The following is a 21877-nucleotide window of genomic DNA, read 5'->3' on the forward strand; positions in this document are numbered from 1 at the left end:
CACACACACACACACACACACAATGCATGCATGCATCTACACACACGCACACACACACAAATAAGCACGCACACACACACACACACACACACACACACACACACAGAAGAAGAAGAAGAAAAAAATCACAAAGCACACAATTACAAACACACAAGGCAAGTGTGGATGGGAAAAAAAGACAAAAATTCATGTCACACTTGATTCAAACATGCAATCCCTATCATTTTTTTTTGGGGGGGGAAGATGTTTTCTTCTCTATTTCAGTGCCCATGCTCCTTTCATGATCATATCTTAAAGTATGTACACAATTCCACATGGTCATGTCACTTGTCAGCATTATTCGGATACTGAACTTAAAGAAACTGATCAGACCGTAACACAAATTGCTAATGAACACACACACACACACACACACACACACACACACACACACCACAAAACTCCCACCACAAAATCAATACATAACACACACATGCACACACAGAAACTACCTTTCTTTCTTTGTCTCAATCTGCTGCTGAAGTCTCCGTTTCTGGTCTTTTTGGCGCGTCAGTTCTTTCTGTAATACAAAACACACAGGGTCTTTACGGGGGTTTTTTGTTGTTGTTTTTTTTGCATAGACAATACATTTTCAATATTTCATCACTGCTTGTGACAAACTATGGCACAGAATAATAATCACAAAAGAAAAATGAATAAATTACAAACAATAGCAAAAAAACCCCCAAAAAACAAAGAGGGATAAGAGAAGGTTGGAGAGAAGGACCAATACAAAGGAGCAAACGAGAGAAAGAAAATGACCGAAAGAGATTGTTTAAGTCAATGAAGTTGTCCAAATCTCTCAATCACAAGTCTGGAAGGAAAAAAAAAAAAAAAAAAAAAGAAAGAAAATCCTTATGGGATAATCATCATCATCATCATCATCATCATTGCTGCTTAAAGCCCAACTGATAATCATCATCATCATTATCACTGCTGCTTACAGCCCAGCAAATAATTATTGTCATCATTATCATTGCTGCTTGCACTAGTTAAGCCCAACTGACCACACAGGATTATATAAGGGATGAAAACACCATCAACATTTACCCTGTAAGACCCAAAAAGAGAGAATATTGGAAAATAAATTTTGGCACGTGTACAGCCACATTCAAGCATTTGGAATCTGGAATACTCTATAAACTTTACAACAGAAAATTTTAAAAAATTAAGCAAGCTAAACTTACATATAATATACAAAATTGTATACAAAATCAGGCACACAGAACTAAAAAAAATTCCAGCAAGCAATTCACACATCCTTGGCACAAAAAAAAACCAAAAAAACACTTCTTCTACTCATTTGTAACAAAAAAAAAACAAAAAGGAATGTGGCACAGTATGAATGCCCAATTATCAAATCAGAAAAAGTAAAGAAATATTAAAAGGCATCCTCAAAAACATACAACAAAGAGATTGACAGAAGAGAAATTTTATCACAGAATACCAGAAGGTGGGGACACCATTTACAATTGAAGGAGCCCCCAGCAGGTGATGAACAAATGAGACGACAGTGAAATGTGTTAAAACAGACATCATCTTTTGAGAAAGAAAAAAAAAATACTGGATACAACTATATTGTCTGTGCACTCACAGAAATTTGTCTTTTTGGTTCACGTTCATGTAACATTAAACTTATGAAGCACACAATCAAATTGTATTTACCTTATCTGTAAATGGCTGCAGCAACACAGAACCATACAGAGCAGAAACTTCTTCTTCTTCTGCGTTCACTTGTATGCACACGAGTGGGCTTTTACGCGTATGACCGTTTTTACCCCGCCATGTAGGCAGCCATACTCCATTTTCAGGGGTGTGCATGCTGGGTATGTTCTTGTTTCCATAACCCACCGAACGCTGACATGGATTACAGGATCTTTAACGTGCGTATTTGATCTTCTGCTTGCATATACACACAAAGGGGGTTCAGGCAGTAGCAGGTCTGCACATATGTTGACCTGGGAGATCGTAAAAATCTCCACCCTTTACCCACCAGGCGCCGTCACCATGATTCGAACCCGGGACCCTCAAATTGACAGTCCAACGCTTTAACCACTCGGCTATTGCGCCCGTCAGAGCAGAAACAAAATTCAACAGACGAAACAGCACAAGGGCATATTTCCATCAAAATTACCCCCACCTCCACCCCCGGTGAACAACAACTGTAACAACTACGACCACTACAGTTTACCTTCCTCTCTCTGAAGCCATTGAGGGATTTCTCCTTCTCCGCTTGCTGGCGCTGCAACTCTCGGTACTGGTTCTCCTTCTGTTCCAAGGCCCGCTGCACGTTCTGCACAAATCCACCACAATTCAATTCAACGGTCATACCTATAGCGTGGGTACCCAGGCTTTGACACACAGCCGACATACCTGGAGGAATCTGGTGAACAGTTCTCCTGTGTGGAGGAATCTGCTGAACAGTTCTCCTGTGCGACAGACCTGGAGGAATCTGGTGAACAGTTCTCCTGTGTGGAGGAATCTGGTGAACAGTTCTCCTGTGCGACAGACCTGAAGGAATCTGCTGAACAGTTCTCTTGTGTGACAGAGAAATCTGGTGAACAGTTCTCCTGTGTGGAGAAATCTGGTGAACAGTTCTCCTGTGTGACAGACCTGGAGTAATCTGGTGAACAGTTCTCCTGTGTGACAGACCTGGAGGAATCTGGTGAACAGTTCTCCTGTGCGACAGACGTGGAGGAATCTGGTGAACAGTTCTCCTGTGCGACAGACCTGAAGAAATCTGGTGAACAGTTCTCCTGTGTGACAGACCTGGAGGAATCTGGTGAACAGTTCTCCTATGTGACAGACCTGGAATAATCTGGTGAACAGTTCTCCTGTGTGACAGACCTGAAGGAACAGTTCTCCTATGCGACAGACCTGAAGGAACAGTTCTCCTGTGTGACAGACCTGGAGGAATCTGGTGAACAGTTCTCCTATGTGACAGACCTGGAGTAATCTGGTGGACAGTTCTCCTGTGTGACAGAGGAATCTGGTGAACAGTTCTCCTGTGTGACAGACCTGGAGGAATCTAGTGAACAGTTCTCCTGTGTGACAGACCAGGAGCAATCTGGTGAACAGTTCTTCTCTGTAGCACACCAATGACTCTTTTCAGACTTTTTCACAGAGTTATGGAAGAAGTAGAAGTGGATGTAGGCTCTCAAGGCTCTGACTAGTGTATTGGGGTTATGTGTAGGTCAAACAACTGCTCCTTTTTCCCCTTTTAATAAGAAGACATGCTGCAGCAAATAAATGGATCAGTCCACAACATTTGATGCCTCTTTGAAACTGAAACTGAAACTGAAATAACCACAATTCCCTTTTGTTTAAAACCTATCAATGGATACCTCTTCGAAACGCGAACTGAAACCGAAACCACCACAATTCCCTCTTGCTTAAAAACCTATCACTGGATGCCTCTTTGAAACTCTAACCAAAACTGAAACAACCACAATTCCTTCTTGTCTAAAATATATAATCGATCACTGGAAAAAATACAATATTGTATTAATGTGTGCATGTGTGTCAATGAGTAGGCATAATAATAATAATAATAATAATAATACCGTAAATTTGGATAGCCATCTTTCTGCCTAGGAGCTTAGAGCACTTTACATGAAAGAAAAAGTTATAGATTACATGAACCATTCATGATCACTCATTCTCCCTCCCTTTGCCACCTTCCCCATATCTCTCTCATTTGTCATACGTACAAAGTGAGCAGACAGGTATGGGGTGGTACTGGAGAATAATGAAACTGAGAGTGCTTACAAACATGTTTTAAAAATATGAGCTTTTAGTGAAGAGCAAAAGGCAGAGATGGAATCAGATGAACAGATATAATGTGGAAGATTGTTCCAGATATGAGCAGCAGCAAAGAGGACAGAACATCCACCAGAGGCACAGGTCTTGTGCTGACATGGGGAATCTTCAGAAGGTAACAGCGGAAGGGCAGAGAGTTCTGATGTACTGATGAGGTCAAAAAGATAGGTAGGTTCAGTGGAGTAGAAAGCAGAAAGTAGAGACACGTAACTGTTATCTAATTCTCGCCTCAAAGGGGAGCCAGTGCAGAGTACAGGGGTGGGGAGAAATGTGATCAATACGAGGGGCTCTGAGAGTCAAGACCATTGTTGCGTATAGAATGAGTAGTGTTACAACATACAAAGACAGTGAGTGAACTGACTTATTTCATTTTGTCATCTGCAGTATAATGAGTTTTCTTTACATGTAGTGCTCTTTGAGCAATACTGCAGGAAGAAAAACTCAACTGCTAAAGTTCAAGTTTGGAAAAAAAAAAAAAAAAAAGAGAGAGATAAAGCAACCTTCACATACCTGCGTGTGTGAAAACTTGAAACCTCAAAACCTTGTTCCTCTTTTTTTCATTATTTTTATCCTTTTGTACAATCACTTTCATTATCATCCCAACTTACCTGGATGGTCTGAAGAAGAATCCGCTCCCTTTGTGTGTCAATAGATGTTGCCAGGAACTGTGGCTCTCTGAAATAACAGCAAATGGATTAACCAGTTTGGAACCTCTTATGGATCCCCCACCAACCCCCCCCACCCCCTCCCCCAACAAAATCATAGCATAGCAGAATGAGTGAACACAAAATCTGCTGGATGAGTTAATCCACATTTCAAAATCTGAAGGCATAGCTTCTGACTCACCATGACCATTTTTCAATTCTCAAGGTCTGCAAAAAACACAACAAATGCAGCTACCAAGTACATCCGCTATCCTTTGTGGTACCGGTAATTTCATCTCCACAAGTGTGCACACTAGCAAGCTATTTGCTCTTCACAGGGCTCTTGAACATTCAAAGCCAGCAAAATTCACACACATAATACGGATGTCCATGATAATAAAGCCCTGGACTGATGTTAATCATAAAAGGGCAGGAAACAGACCCCTGCCAGACTCTGTGTACAATTTATGTATTCAAACATAATGTGGAGTTATGGCCTAGAGGTAACGTGTCCGCATAGGCAGCGAGAAAATCTGAGCACGCTGGTTCGAATCACGGTACAGTCGTCAATATCTTCTCCCCCTCCACTAGACCTTGAGTGGTGGTCTGGACGCTAGTCATTCGGAAGAGACGATAAACCAAGATCCCATGTGCAGCATGCACTTAGTGCACATAAAAGAACCCACGGCAACAAAAGGGTTGTCCCTGGCAAAATTCTGTAGAAAAATCCATTTTGATAAGAAAAACAAATAAAACTGCACGCAGAAAAAAAAAAAAAAAAAAGGGTGGCGCTGTCAGTGTAGTGACGCGCTCACCCTGGGGAGAGCAGCCCGAATTTCACAAAGAGAAATCTGTTGTAACACAAAAGAGAAATACAACAAAATAATCTCATCAAGAAGATGATGACAAAGAAAATTAAAGAAAAGTGTTTTCTCTTACTTGAGAGGGGTGTTTCTGGAGGAGACTGCACCGTCATATCTGCTTGTCTTGATGCTATACTGTTGATGAAAAACAAAACAGATGGCAACATCAGACACTGTGTGAAAACAGAGCGCAGGAGACTGATGGAATGGAGGGGCAAGGGAGACAACAAGGAAGACAGAAAGACAGCATCTTATCGATGTTCATAACCGTCCTGTGGTTCCTTTGTGTGTATGTGAAGGGGATAAGAGAAGAGAACTCAAAACTCAGAGGAATGGGATTAGGAAAGGGTCAAAACAAAGGTTCATTCATGCGCATCCTGCACTCAAGGGAGTTGTTGTCATCACACTATCAAGTATATGTGTACACCCCTGCATACGTAAGTATACACACTGAAGGAAACAAAGACATGAGATCAATTAAAAGCTGTCAAAGGACAAATACAAATAACACAATGATAAACTTAGATGGAGTCTCCCGTCGGTCCGACGGATGAGTATGCAGGCAGGCTTATCTGTCGGTGTGTGTCCTCATGTGGGGGAAGAGGCCGATTCTGGATGCACAGCACTTCCCACAGGTGTTGCAAGGGAAAACGTAGCCTGTCTGCCTGACCAGCACAGGTGACTTTTTTTTTAGTGAGGAGGAGTTGTGCAGTCCCTTCCCCACTCTCTCGCTTACCGACGCTCACAGTCCCACAGGTGCAGATACTGCCACGTGTAGAACAGCCTCGGCAGGTGCTGGTTTTTTCTTCGGAGCTCCATCTCCTAGGGGATTTCCAGCCAAGGATAAGAGCTCCCCCTGCCCTTTGGTCATCCTCTTCCGCCTTCACAGCCGTTGGGAAAGGTTTCCTCCTCCGCCTGGTCCGTCATTGGGAGACTTCACATGCGGCAGGTAGTACTGGGTTACATGGTACCAGCAGCAAGGGCTATGCCCCTGACCTGACCACCATGATAAACTGGTCATTAATATAAACTCTTGTCGCTATGAACAGAGGTAATATCAAACTGCAATAACAGTGAAGTGAAAAAAACAGTATACCCAGTCATATGACGTTATTTTTGGAATTCTAAATTCCCATTTTTCTCCTTCTGTTGATAGCATGACAAACATCTCAACACATTAAGCCTGTGAGTATTGTTTGATTCTATGAGTAGCTCAGACAATGCTACATCAACAGAACCATTAAAAAATTTCATTCTTAAGTCTTCGTACATGAAACATTCAAGTAAAAAATGAAACTCAAGTTCAGATCATATCTTACAAAATTTACTGACATAATCTTGATTGCATTCACTGAATCAAAACACACTGTTAATAAGTGACTGATTTGTGAAATAGCAACTCATACGCAGTATGTGTTAATACTATAAATGCATTTTTCTTTTTCTTTTTTTTTTTTTAAACAGTTTTGACAGACTTCTAACTCTCATAAGTGTCTCTGACTGAGTCAGACCATTCCTGGATAAAGAAATCCACAGAACTGTTTGAATAAAAATTTCCAACATGATAAAGCCACAGCAACAAGTCCAGTCTTGCATAATATTTCTCTGATCTTTGACAGCCACAATTTCTTCCCATTACTTACTATCCATATCAAGCAACATTTGATAGGCACTGAAAGGTAACCTGCCATGATCCATCTGTAGCAATATACATTAGTATTTAATAGAGTTAGAACTTGAATCAACAGTTCAGGGATAGCGGACAGGGAATGGAAGGAAACCTTACATTCATAACAATGAACAATCACCTAATGAGATCATCACTATAAATCTGCTGGAAAATTAAATCATTCCTATCCAAGACACACTGACAGACAGACACAGACAGAAAGGAAGAAATAGAAAAAGAAAAAAAAATGTTTAATACATACAAAATATATCAAACTGACAAATACTCAATAAAATAAAACTGAATAAAACAATTACATTAAACAAACAAACATATAAACACACCCTTAAAAAAGAAAAGAAAAGAAATAAAAACTTTAAAAACAAATCTATATGAATAACTGGAAATTCTTGTTAGCCAAAACTACCACCACCTTCTCTTTCCGTCATGACTACCTATCTCTCACTAATTAAAAAAATAAATAAATAAAATAAAATTTCTAAAATTTTTTTTTTTTTTTTTTTAAAGAGGAAAAAGAAAATCACTATAAAATCTTTTTTTTCTCATCACCTACAATGGACTCCTTCCAATCTTCATCCGACACAGGGGGCTGGGGGTGTACTCTTACCTGAACTGTCGAGGTGTAGAAGGTCCTCAATTCTGGGTGTCTGCGAATGACATCCTCCACATGCTTGCGTGCGCTGTCGTTACCCACAGGTATGTTGTGAACATTGTACAGCAGACACAGGGAGGCCATGACCGGGTCCGGACATTGGAACAGATCTTTCATGTAACCGAAGAAACCGAACTTTCTGCAACACATTAATCACCGGGGAGTGAAAAAGATCTTCCATGTAACCGAAGAAACCGTACTTTCTGCAACACATTAATCAAATGCATACACAACAACTTTTTTTTATGTTAATAACTAAACAAAGACAATGTGTTACAAGTCTGAGTGTGTATGTGTGCGTGCCGGAAATCTGATTGAATGACACAGGAAACGAATGATGAGCACCCAATGGTAGCTGTCAGTCAGCTCTACCCAGACAGGCAGCCTGTTGTGCAAAGGACCCCGAGTTTGTAAAGCACTTAGAACTTGGTCTCCCACGAAGAATAGGCACTATATAAGTATCCCTATCAAATCAAATCAAACATCACAAACTGACACATACTCATACCTCACCCCCCTCCACACATACCCCCACAAAATCTCCCCAAACATACACTATGTCAGTCTCAGTTACATTTAAAATAATACAAACAAAACAAAACAATTAAGAAATGACCATCTCCAACAACAACCACAGCAGAAAAAAAATCACCCCTTTCAATTTGTTTTTTTTGTTTGGGTTTTTTTTTTTGGAGCTTGTGCTCCCATTTGCTCTGTCACTAAATTTATCCATGAAAAAGGCACATTCATGTAAAGGCTCAACACTCAAGGAAAAAACAACTGTCTTATCATCCAAAAATTATGTCAGGCAGAGATCAACATGGTGTCATGCCTTTTGAAATTACTAAAAACATAAACAGACATGTACATCCATTTTGTGCTGCGACCAGTTTCAAAATCAATCAAGTTGTCTGCTATACTGAGTTTCTTTTAATACTTGCTATTGTTATTGCTTGTCTTCAGTTTTTCATTAAATGTGTTTCTGTTCTCTATGAAATGTAATAAACATTATATTAGAAAATAAATCATTAATGAATTACAGTCTCCCATGCTATCAGAGCTGATGTTTTGCAAATGCAAATGCATCACCAAATCACCATCACTGATGCCATGGATATGAGTACACACCCAAGCAGCCATCCACCCCTCGTCCTACCCTTGAGCATGTGAACAAGTATACATCTAGGTACCTCATACTACTCTGTCACAAGTAAAAACATCTTCCTTACTTTATAGAGTTGATGGAATCTCTTGGTTGAAAAGATGATAAAGGCTGAGGTGGCACTTTCACGGCATTGACCTTCAGCTTCTGTTCATCCCTCATAATTTGCATGAAAAGTTCAAGGTCGTCCGGGTCTTCGCAGACAAAAGCCCGTATGTCGTTTGGAGCTATATGGGTCTCCACAAACTTTGCGTGGCTTGGGTCAATCATGTTGAGCTGAAGACAAAAACACATTTACTGGGTTCTGTCACTACAAATCTCTTACAGGAGACTGTTAAAGGTTCACACAGGATTTTCACTTTCAAATTCCTAAACCTCTGCCATTTTTTTTTTTTTTGCAAAACATTCTGTTACTTTTCAGAAACCAAATACCCACCTAATATAATTATTCTGTTTTCTACTGATCACTGAATTCAAACTTGGCATGTCCTCTCGTTGAAAAAGAAAAACATGAATGCTGAATAGCAGGATGTGAAATAAATGAAAATCCAGCACCAGCATTCAACTCTGAGACTATATCGTATTTACCTTAGGATTATTCTTTCTGTATGCTTTCAAAAGCTTTAACAATATTGTGTTCCTGATTTGTCCAAATTTGCAAATTTTCTCCCCAAACCCTGCTCAAAATTCATGAACTTTTTCCTGACTGTACAAACCACTTTATTCATTACCAGAAATTCAGTGACAAACAACAACACTTAAATTACCACTCACACAGACAATGAGCTGTTCGCAAATTTTTCAATGCCACTTTGTTAACTATCGGAATTTCAGCAACAGACAAAAAAAACACCCAACATACACTCATGCATAGGATGATGAGATTTTCATCATTTGCTTCATGTCATTTTATTCACCATCAGAAATTCAGCAACAGACAACAACAACAACGACACGTCCGTTACCGCACTCACACAGAGGATGATAGGTTCATAGATGGTGGCCTTGAACTTGTTCTTGTTTTGTCGCAGCCACAGGACGGCGTCGTAGGTGTGCTTGTGGATACGACGCAGCTGTTCCAGCCTCTGGTTGCCCACGTCCTGAATGTTCCTCAACTCCTGCTGTGCCTCTGTCAACAGAATGGAGCTGGACTGTCAGAAATGCCTACCCCCTGAATCTATCAGCACTGCTGATGGGGCGATGGCCCAGTGGTAATGCAGCCTACTAGTTGTGTCTGCAAATCCATTCTCCCAATTTTTATTTTCAAATATGGACTAAGATCTTTACTTCTCCTTCAAATAGATCTTTAATGTTGGTCTGGGTGCTAGTCTTTCCAATGAGATGAACCATAGGTCCCATGTGCGGCATGTGCTTAGCACACATCAAGAACTCACAGCAACAAAATCACTGGCAAAATTCTACAGAAAAATCCACTGTAGCATGCGCTTAGGGTACTCAAAACAATCCACAGCAACAAAATCCTTGGCAAAATTCTACAGAAAAATCCACTTTGACAGCAAAACGAAAATACTTGCAGACAGCCTCCACAAACTAAAACTATCAATAACACCATGTAGCAATTCTGACTTTACAATTAGTAAAGAGTGGTTACTTTCTCCATTCACAATGTACACAACTTCAAGCATGTAAAAAGTCAACTTGTACAGTAGATCAAATTATAGTGAAAGCAGCCCACCACCAATGCTGAGGAAGAAGTTAGGTGAGCATTGGTGGTGGGCTGCTTTCACTAATTTGATCTAATGTACAAGTGGGCTTTTACATGTATGACCATTTTTAGTCTGTGAGAGCGAGAAAGAGACGGAGAGACAGACAGAGTAAAGAGAGAAAGACAGAACAAGAGAGAGAGGAAGACAGGAAGAGAGAGGGAGAGTTAAAGTGAGGGAAAGAGAGCAACATGTACAGACAAGTGAGTGTGTGTGCGTATGTCTGTGAATGTGTCTCTGTGTGACAAAGAGAGACTGAGAGAAAGAGAGAGAGAGAGAGGGTGAAAGAGAGAGAAAGAGAGAGAACAACACATACAGATCAGATCATTTTCTTCAACTCTCTTAGAAGTCCAATGCCGAACCGATTCTGCCATGCCCCCCTCCGTCCACCACCCTGTAAAGACTACAGGTGGCAAAAGAACAAAAGAAACACACAACACACCCTGGATCTCTCTGCGTAAGTTGCTGACTTCCGACGAAATGCCGGAGCCTTCCTGGTTAATGGTGTTGATGTCTTTCATCAGCTGACGCATCCCTTCATTCACTTCTTGCAGTTCTCCCTGTGAAATAATAAAAAAAAATCCTGTGTTTGTAAAGCACTTAGAGCTTGAGGACAGGCGCTATATGAGTACCCATATCATTCATTCATTCAAACACACAGACTGTGCTTTCAGAACTGCCCATCCTCCTTGTGAGAAATTCACTGAAATGAATATACAAGACAGATCAGGGTTAAATAAATAAATGAGCAAAACTGAAAATGTCAGATGGTTGTAATTTACAGTTTATGTTTATGTTTATATCCAAAAAGCATTGAAAACGGTCCAACAGTTATAGGAGGACAAAAAAAAAAAAGATCACATACACACATACACAGACACTCACACTGACAAACACACAAAATATTGCCCTGTAGCAACCTGTTCCAGTTCTTAACCCATATTACAGCTAAGTGCCCACTAGAACCCACTAAAAATCCCTTTTTTTTTTTACCACTGAGTATCCAACAGTGCCAGCAAAACATAAGGTAACTATGAGCACAACCATCGCAGTTTACAAAAGGACATTTTTGCAAGACTGCCTGCCCCGTTTTCGCCAATTCCTGTCTATGTTTTGCACTCCACTGGGTCTGATTTGGTCGAGTTTTGCTAAAGTTTTGAATTTTCACAATTTAAGATGAGTTTCATGACTGATGAGGAGCTATGACATTTGCTGAACAATGATTCTGATGACGATGGTGAACTATTTCATTTATTTCTGTGCAAGAAGCTTGTAAAGGTCTATCCTACTGAGATGGAAAGAGACCTAGATATTGACTTTTAAGGCTGAAACACTTGACTGAGGATGGGAGGGGTGGGGTGGGGGGGGGGGGTTCTTCTCTTAAGACCTTGTGCTGTCCAGCTCTCCAGAGAGTTTCTTATCACTGATTTCAGAGCCACTGCTTCCAAGTTAGCTGATAATGACAGTGATAGTGAAAGAGAAGAAGATTCAAACATGAATCAATTGGATGATCATCCAAATCGAAGATCGAAACTGGCAGAAAGAACTACACAGTGTCAGTCATCAATTTCACTGAACATGTTGATGTTGTGCACAATCTTCCTGTTTGTGCTAGTCCCATGGATTATTTTTCTCTTTTCTTTATGGAGAAGATGTTTGAAGTCATGACAGTCGAGGCGATATTACTTTGAAACAAAGTACTTTTTTTTTTTTTAATTGTCAAATTTGACGTTTCCATATTAGTTCTTTTTCAATTGGGTACACTGCAATAAGAGCCTGGAAAAAAATCCTTTTACTTTATTATATGCAAAAACAGGAAAAATAACTCAGTGCAACAAAAGGAGGCAATTATCATATTATTAACATTTTTTAAAAAATTACCAACTATCGAAAATTGCAAGAGTTCTTTCCTTGACATGGGATTTCATGGGTGATTAGTACCTTGGGGTGTCCATATGACGAAGAAGAAGAAGATAGGTGATTAGTGCTGGGTGACCTGGGGTTGAGCAGAAGACTGTTCCTTAACCATCCTTCCCTCTCCCCTCCCCACTCCCTTCTCGCACCTCCACCCCTACCCCAAGCAACCCATTGTCCTTCCCCATCTGTTTAGAAATTATTTTCATCCATCCAATATCACTTCTGGTGGAACAACAAGAAATTGTAGACTAACTTACATGCACAAAACAAAAAAAAAAAGCCCTCACTGAAAGTGGAATGACATAACTTTGAAGACTACCTGACACACACAAAACAAAAAAAGCCCTCACTGAAAGTGGAATGACGTAACTTTGAAGACTACCTAACACGCGCAAAACAAAAAAAAAGCCCATTAAATACAAAACATTGAAAACTTTTCCCTCAAGGCGGTTTCCTGCAGGTATGAAACCACACAAAACTTACTGCAAGATGCGATTCATCCGCCCCTTCCAACTGACTGAGCTCAGCTTCCAACGCTGCCATCTGACTTGTGAGGTCATCCAACCTGGTGTCAAAAAAGAGAGAGAAGTGAAAAGAATTGAAAAAAAAAAAAAAAAAAAAATCCTTTAACCCTCAAGATTCCAATCATTGTAACTCCAGTAAAATCAAGGGAAGAAAGGACAGTTAAAAGAGACGGAAAGGAAGGACAGATGGAAAGAAAAAAAATAGGAAAAACAAAGCAAGTTTTGTGCACTCCAAAACATGCATGATTTTATGAAGCACATTGTCGCGCACCCAATAACAAATGAAAGGTGGAAAGGAAGAACAAACAAGCAAAAACGCAACATCTCCCCAGCAGACATTATATAATGTACATCATTGTAATCAGAGAACTTAACGCACACATGCATCGCATGCTGCAGAAACGAAAAACTGTCTCCTAACAGAACACACACACACACACACACACACACAGAGTATTCATCTCTTTCAAACTTGTACGCACTTCTCTATTAAATCAAATGCTTATAACCATACTCTATTTTCTGTAATATTTAGATTTAGTTTTTCTGTCCATTTCCCCTTCTCTATTCCTTATGACACAAAACTACTTTATCTGTAACAAATGAACAGCAGAGACAAAGAGGGGGAAAAAATCAAATGACTCTTCTGGTCATGTGTTATTGAACTCACTTTTTCACTCTTTTTTCTTCTTCAGACTGTTTCTGGTCAAAGTCTGATTTCACTTCCTGAATCTGGAACAAAGCACAAAGCATGTCAGTGCTGATCGAAATCAGGAGAAAATATGTTTCTCACATGCCTGAAATCCGACAGTCACTCTGAGCACTGAATAGGAATGAGGACTGAACTTCTGCTATTTACCTGTTGAAAGTTTACTTCACATATATTCATAAACTTGAAAGATTTCATACGGTTTTTCATTGTTTTTGTTCTAAAACGATATCTAATCTAAACATATTTACCATGACCCACAGGTGCAGACTCACCAAAGGTCTGATTCCTGTCCTGTGCAAACTATTATGTCACTCATGCAGAGAAACTGACAGTAGTGCAGCTTGTGACCTCCTTTACCATATTAATTCCCTTCTGTGTTCATATGTTCTAAAATAATGTGAAACAGCGCGACTTAACATACCAATAAACTGTTACATCGCTACTGTGGCTCATTCGGAACAAAGCTACTTGCAAAAAACACACCAAAAAACACACCAAAAAACAAAGAAAAAACAAAGCCTTAATTGTACTAAACTGAAACAGGTGACGTTACCTTGTCATCCAGATTTTCCAAATCACGGCTGCTTTCCTGGACTTTGTTGGCATTGTCTCTTATCTCTGTTGTCTGCAAAACCATGGAAACCACGGTTACACATCAAAGGAAAGGATTCATTAAAATGATAACGGTTAATAGGCAGAGGATAAAAATGTTGACAAAACATATTAATGACAGCAAGCTGTGACAATGAATCATATCCAAAAATAATCAATATTTTAATGACAGTAAGCTTTTACAATGATTTTGGTCCCAAAGCAATGAATACTTTGAAGTTTAATGACATCAAGCTGTAACAATGAAATGTGAAACGTCCTGAAACAATACTTCATTGACAGCAAGTTGTAACTATGAATCATATCCTAAAACAATCATTACTTCAACGACAGCAAGCTCTAACTGAATGGTGTCCAAAAACAATCAATACTTCATTGACAACAAGCTTTAACTACGATTCATGTCTTAAAACAATGAATACTTCAACGACAGCAAGCTATAACAATGAATGGTGTCCAAAAACGATCAATACTTCAATGACAGCAGGCTTTAACAATGAATGGTGTCCTAAAACAATACTTCTAATGACAGCAAGCTGGAACAATGAATCGTGTCCTGAAACAATCAATACTTCAATGACATCAAGCTCTAACAATGAATCGTGTCCTGAAACAATCAATACTTCAATGACAGCAAACTCTAACAACGAATCGTGTCCTAAAATAATCAATACTTCAATGACAGCAAGCTATAGCAATGAATCGTGTCATCAAACAATCCATGCTTCAATGACAGTAAGCTATAACAATCAATTGTATCCTAAAACAATCTAATCATCTGAAGGCTTAACAACAGAATCTTTCCATTAGAACAGTTTTACCTTCTGCTTCAGCTCGGTGTCGAGCGTGTTTTTAAGCTCCCCCATCTGCCTAACTTGTCGCTGCAACGGTGCGTTCTCCTTCTCTGCTCTCTTCAGTGCGGCTATCTTGGCATCACGCTGCTCCTTCACAGCTTCAAACACCGTCTTCAGTTGATTATATTCCTGGTGATAAAAGTTTCAGTTTCAGTTTCTCAGGAGGCATCACTGCATTCAGACACATCCACACACCTACACCACATCTGCTAGGCAAATGCCTGACCAGCAGCATACCCCCAACGCACTTTGGCCTTGAGTGCATGCATATATTTGTGTACATATCAGAGTGGATATCCTCTGCAAAATTCTTCCAGAAGACAACACTCATATTGCCATGGGTTCTTTTTCAGCGCACCAAGGGCATGCTGCACACAGAGCCTCAGTTTATCATCCCATCTGAATGACTACACGCTCAGTCGGACTTTTCAGTCAACTTGGGAGAAATGGCACGACCAAAATTCAGACCCACACCCAGATAAGTGTCTTAACCATTTTGCCACCTTCCTCTCTGTTATTGCTGAAAAAACAACAAGAAAGAAAGAGAGAAGGAGAAAACACAGACAAATAATCCATCATCAACTTAAATTTCAGATTTTTTTTATGGAGAAAGTAACATGTACCCTATCTAAGTAAAGGCTGAATCAATCAAACAACATAAAAATAATATTCAAGCATGTGCGAAAATATTATACATGTCATAAGCCTGTGACAATCATTTTGAGAACAAAAATGTAACTGATTTTATTGCGCTGCTCATCAATATTACCTGAACTGAAACTTTGAAAATCTTGTCTGTATAGAATTCATAAATGAAGATACTTTCCTTTGTCAGTCAGTGAAAGCTGGTCAGTAAAATTGCAAACTGGTTATTTGTGCTAGGAAGTCTATTTCATAATAAGAGTCAATGTGAATAATGGCACTGATTAAGAGTAACCTTTATCTTACATTTGCCCATACAACCATATTTTTTTCAGGCAATCTGACACTTATTTGTTGACATGGCAAATTTGAAAGACAAATGTACTATGGATGTCTACCATATCTCTCTTAAACACAAACATACAAAAACTGTTTTTGTTTTTTTCTGAATAAAAGATGCATCCTAGCACTAATGTAACCTGTTGTCACAAAATAAAACCATCCATATTGATGTAACTTTCACACCACAAAAACACACTTCTATGACATAATGTTTTCAAAACCAGATCCATGAAACAGATAAGCCAAATGCATTTTCTTGTGTGCAGGGGACTATAAACAATTCCTTTACAGCTGTGTAAAATGTTCCCAGCTCTTCAATATGTTGGGATTTAAATTACAGTATTTTCTTAAGAATCTTGCCATGGCACCACAGATTACTGTGTTTTGCACACACATAAACTACATGTACCGTTACGTTTTGTTGTCCTTTCGTACAACATTTATAGACGGGAGAGCTTACTGGGTTCAACAGTCATAATCATATTGTCTACACTGAAACACCGCACTCAAGACTTCCACACAGACCTCTAACAATGACACATAATTACAACAAAGAATGTTAACTCGCATGATCAAGAGCAACCAAACTTATGTTGCACGTACCAGCCAAGGTCTCTTCATTTTGAGGATGTTCACTTTCTGTAGGAACTTTTCCCTCTCTCTGTAGTTGTGGACATCAGGCTCCAGACGGGCGTTCTTCTGGACCTCTGTGTCCAACTCACCGCGCATGTCCTCCAACCGCTTGTCCATGTCGTGCGTCCTTCGTCCCATCTCGATCAGTCGCTGGTGGGTCTCGTACATTTCCACAGTGCCCACCTGAAAGGTGAATGAATGGCTTTTTATTACCACATGACATGTGCGATAGCCGAGTGGTTTAAGCGTTGGACTTTCAATCTGAGAGTTCCTGGTTCGAATCTCGGTAACGGCGCCTGGTGGGTAAAGGGTGGAGATTTTTCCGATCTCCCAGGTCAACATATGTGCAGACCTGCTTATGCCTGAACCCCCTTCGTGTGTATACGCAAGCAGAAGATCAAATATGCACGTTAAAGATCCTGTGATCCATGTCAGCGTTCAGTGGGTTAGGGAAACAAGAATATACCCAGTATGCACACCCCCGAAAACAGAGTATGGCTGCCTACATGGCAAGGTAAAAACGGTCATATGCATAAAAGCCCACTCGTGTACGTACGAGTGAATGTGGGAGTTGCAGCCCATGAACTAAGAAGTGTAGTTTTGTTAATCAAATACCTGGATTTTGCTTCTACTAGTAGTCAACCACAATGACAAGTACAGTTCACTTTTTACGAGCAGTTCTGTGTAGTTTTATTGATTAATTACGTGGAATTTGCTGCTACTAGTCCGCCACACTGCATGTACTTTTACTGTAAATGAATAAACAGTATTCATCATGACTGCTCATCAATCAAGAATCCTGGATCTTCTCGCTATCCTGGTCATCCTAACTCCATCAGTGGTTAGAAGGAAGATAGGAAACATCTAAAAACCATCAGGGGTTACAGGGAAGGGAAAAAGATGATAACATCTTCTGGAGTAACAGGGAAGGAAGGAAAAATTGTAACACCACCAAGGGTTACAGGGAAGGAAAGAAAGATCGTAACACCACCAAGGGTTACAGGGAAGGAAAGAACGATTGCAACACCATTAGTGGTTACAGGGACGAGAGGAAAGATTGTAACACCATCAGTGGTTACAGGGATGGGAGGAAAGATCGTAACACCATTAGTGGTTACAGGGAAGGGAGGAAAGATTGTAACACCATCAGGGGTTACAGGGAAGGGAGGACAGATTGTTACACCATTAGTGGTTACAGGGAAGGAAAGAAAGCAACACCATTAGTGGTTACAGGGACGGGAGGAAAGATTGTTACACCATTAGTGGTTACAGGGATGGGAGGAAAGATCGTAACACCATTAGTGGTTACAGGGAAGGAAAGAAAGCAACACCATTAGTGGTTACAGGGACGGGAGGAAAGATTGTTACACCATTAGTGGTTACATGGATGGGAGGAAAGATTGTAACACCATCAGGGGTTACAGGGAAGGAAAGAAAGCAACACCATTAGTGGTTACAGGGACGGGAGGAAAGATTGTTACACCATTAGTGGTTACAGGGATGGGAGGAAAGATCGTAACACCATCAGGGGTGACATGGAAGGAAAGAAAGATTGTAACACCATCAAATGTTACAGGGAAAGGAGGAAAGATCGTAACACCATCAGGGGTTACAGGGAAGGGAGGAAAGATCGTAACACCATCTGGGGTTACAGAGAAGTGAGGAAAGATCGTAACACCATCAGTGGTTACAGTGAAGGGAGGAAAGATCGTAACAGCATCAGTAGTTACAGGGAAGGGAGGAAAGATCGTAACACCACCAAGGGTTACAGAGAAGAGAGGAAAGATTGTAACACCATCAGTGGTTACAGGGAAGGGAGGAAAGATCGTAACACCACCAAGGGTTACAGGGAAGGGAGGAAAGATTGTAACACCATCAGGGGTTACAGGGACGGGAGGAAAGATCGTAACACCATCAGAGGTTACAGGGAAGGGAGGAAAGATTGTAACACCATCAGGGGTTACAGGGAAGGGAGGAAAGATTGTAACACCATCAGGGGTTACAGGGAAGGGAGGAAAGATCGTAACACCATCAGAGGTTACAGGGAAGGGAGGAAAGATCCTAACACCATCACGGGTTACAGAGAAGAGAGGAAAGATCGTAACACCATTAGGGGTTACAGGGAAGGAAAGAAAGCAACACCATTAGTGGTTACAGGGATGGGAGGAAAGATCGTAACACCATCAGGGGTGACATGGAAGGAAAGAAAGATTGTAACACCATCAGTGGTTACAGGGAAAGGAGGAAAGATCGTAACACTATCAGCGGTTACAGGGACGGGAGGAAAAATCATAACACCATCTGGGGTTACAGGGAAGGGAGGAAAGATCGCAACACCATCTGGGGTTACAGGAACGGGAGGAAAGATTGTTACACCATCAGGGGTTACAGGGAAGGGAGGAAAGATTGTAACACCATCAGGGGTTACAGGGAAGGGAGGAAAGTAACACCATCAGGGGTTATATTACAGACAGTGGAGGAAAGATTGTAACTCCATCAGTGGTTACAGGGAAAGGAGGAAAGATTTTAACAGCATCAGTGGCTACAGCGACAGGAGGAAAGACTGTTACACCATTATGGGTTACAGGAACTGGAGGGAAGATTGTAACACCATCAGGAGTACAGTGGAACCTCCCTATTAAGACTTTGAAAAATCAGCCAAATTTAGGTCTTAATTGAGAGGGGTCTTAATAGAGAGGAGTCACATTGGGCACATTTCACACAGACGCACTCACACACATAGATACGCACACATATGAATGAAAGAAAAACTGTAATGATGAAATCAGTGTCAATTAAAACACTAAACATTACATATACATGTACTGTACACACAGTCATAGAAATCTCTTCTATACATGTGGCTATTGTTTTGTAAAAAACTGTGAGATCATTGATTGTTTTTTGGACACAGTGTTTTTGATGATGTGCATTTTCTCTATCTCTACTTTTGCATCACTCATGTTCTCAAGAATTGAGATGCCATGAGCAAGTCCAAAGCGAGCAAGTTCATGAGCATATTTTGCTGCTGTGGAGAAGTCAATCACTGGTGCTTCTTCAGCCTCAGGCTCCTCTTCCTCAGCATCTTCCTTGACATCTTCAGCTGCACTGCCTGAAGCTGTGGATTGTGCTGTGTAGCAGGTGTCAGGGAAGATCTGCAGGTTTTCCTAAACAGCTGTCATCTCCTCCAGTGTTGCACCCTCCAACAGAGCAGCAGCTCCATCACCCAGAGGCTCCTCTTCTTCACCTGGCCCTTCAGCTGTAGCCACTGCAACCTGGACATCTTTGCACACACACACACACACACACACGCACGCACACACACAGAGTACAGACACACATACACACAAACAAACACACACACACACACAGAGTACAGACACACACACACACACACACACACACACACACACACACACACACACACATGCACAGAGAAAATGTCACCTACAAATTACAAATCAAAATGTATGTGAAACAAAGACAATGGAAGCACACACACACAAACACACACACACACACACACACATGCACAGAGAAAATGTCACCTACAAACTACAAATCAAAATGTATGTGAAACAAAGAGAATGGAAGCACACACACACACACACACATGCACATGCACAGAGAAAATGTCACCTACAATGTATGTGAAACAGAGAATGGAAGCACACACACACACACACACACACACACACACACAGAGAAAATGTCACCTACAAATTACAAATCAAAATGTATGTGAAACAAAGACAATTGAAGCACACACACACACACAAAGAAAACTCACTTCTGTTCTTTGTGTTTGTATTGTCCAGAATTGATGTGAATGAATAAAGAATTTTAACTGTAGAATGGAAACAAGTCAGAAAATGTATATGAAATAAAGAGTTATCACAAACATACACACAAATGCACACATAGAACACAAAATATAAGTTTTATCTCTCTTAGTCTTGCACACAAACACACACATGCACATACCTTGTTGAGGATCTGGACAGAATCCACACTTCTTGAAACAGCTCGTCACTGTGCTTGGCTTCAAGGAGTTCCAGGCTTTCTTCAGCCAGAAGACAGCATCCAACAGACTGACTGACTTGGCCAGTTCTGTGCCAGTGGCAGTGCCATCCCTCTCCATTTCAAAAAGAACATGGCGAAGAAGGCATTTTCTGTACTGCAGTTTTACAGCCTGGATTATTCCAGCGTCACAGGGCTGCAGACGCGAGGTGGTGTTGGGTGGCAGCATCACAAATTTGATGTTTGAGAGCTGGATTGGGGGGTGAGCAGAGCAGTTGTCCACAAACAATAGAATATGTCTCTGCAAAATCTTCATTCTGTTGTTCAGTTTACTGGCCCACTCTGTGAAGATGATTGAGGTCATCCATGCTTTTTTATTAAATTTGTAATCCACCCCAAGTGATGATATGTCCAGTCCTTGGAAACACCTTGGTTTGGCACTTCTTCCAATTACAAGAGGCTTGAGCTTTTCCCCTGTGGCACTGACACAAAGCAGAATGCTGACCCTCTCCTTTGATGTCTTGATGCCAGCTGCCTCTTGGCCTTTCACTACCATCGATTTGGACGGCAAAGTTCTGTAAAAAAGACCAGTCTCGTCCGCGTTGAAAATGTTTTCCGGGCTGTAGCCCTCACAAAGATGTGGCAAACGGCCGATCCAATCATCTACAGTTTGTTGGTTGACGTCTCCCCGCTCACCACTCAGACACGACTGATGAACATTTCGTCGTTTTAGCCATTTTTCCAACCAGCCATTCGATGCCATGAAGCCATCACACCCACTACCCACAGCCAGACACAGTGCTTTTTCTTGGATCAGTTTTCCTGTCACTGGAATATTTTTTCTTCTGGCTTCACAAAACCACTCCCACACTTCCTCGTCGATGTCCGTGTACGTGGTTTTGCGAATTTTTGACAACTTTCTGTCCCCACTCTCACCGCTCTGCCATCTTGTCAGGATCGACTCTTTGTCTCTGATAATTGACTGGATTTGAGTTTTACCAACATCCAACGATTTCGCAATGGAAATC

The 21877-nt window shown here is 40.7% G+C and overlaps 1 protein-coding gene across 1 annotated transcript in view; it reads right to left on the reverse strand.

Annotated features, from left to right (window-relative positions):
* LOC143282415 (structural maintenance of chromosomes protein 5-like) overlaps positions 1-21877 on the reverse strand; it is a 40171-nt gene that overhangs the window by 12125 nt on the left and 6169 nt on the right. Inside the window, exons 5-17 of the mRNA XM_076588048.1 lie at positions 16800-17012; positions 15180-15341; positions 14300-14371; positions 13705-13766; positions 12994-13075; positions 11036-11153; positions 9844-9998; positions 8937-9145; positions 7663-7846; positions 5442-5500; positions 4467-4533; positions 2231-2332; positions 492-559 (exon numbers count right to left, since the gene is read on the reverse strand). Of these exons, the coding sequence (XP_076444163.1) occupies positions 492-559; positions 2231-2332; positions 4467-4533; positions 5442-5500; positions 7663-7846; positions 8937-9145; positions 9844-9998; positions 11036-11153; positions 12994-13075; positions 13705-13766; positions 14300-14371; positions 15180-15341; positions 16800-17012 (1553 nt within the window). The remainder of the gene's footprint in view (positions 1-491; positions 560-2230; positions 2333-4466; positions 4534-5441; positions 5501-7662; positions 7847-8936; positions 9146-9843; positions 9999-11035; positions 11154-12993; positions 13076-13704; positions 13767-14299; positions 14372-15179; positions 15342-16799; positions 17013-21877) is intronic.

Source organism: Babylonia areolata, chromosome 5, assembly GCF_041734735.1.
Source record: "Babylonia areolata isolate BAREFJ2019XMU chromosome 5, ASM4173473v1, whole genome shotgun sequence".
In the NCBI taxonomy this organism is placed as follows: domain Eukaryota; kingdom Metazoa; phylum Mollusca; class Gastropoda; order Neogastropoda; family Buccinidae; genus Babylonia; species Babylonia areolata.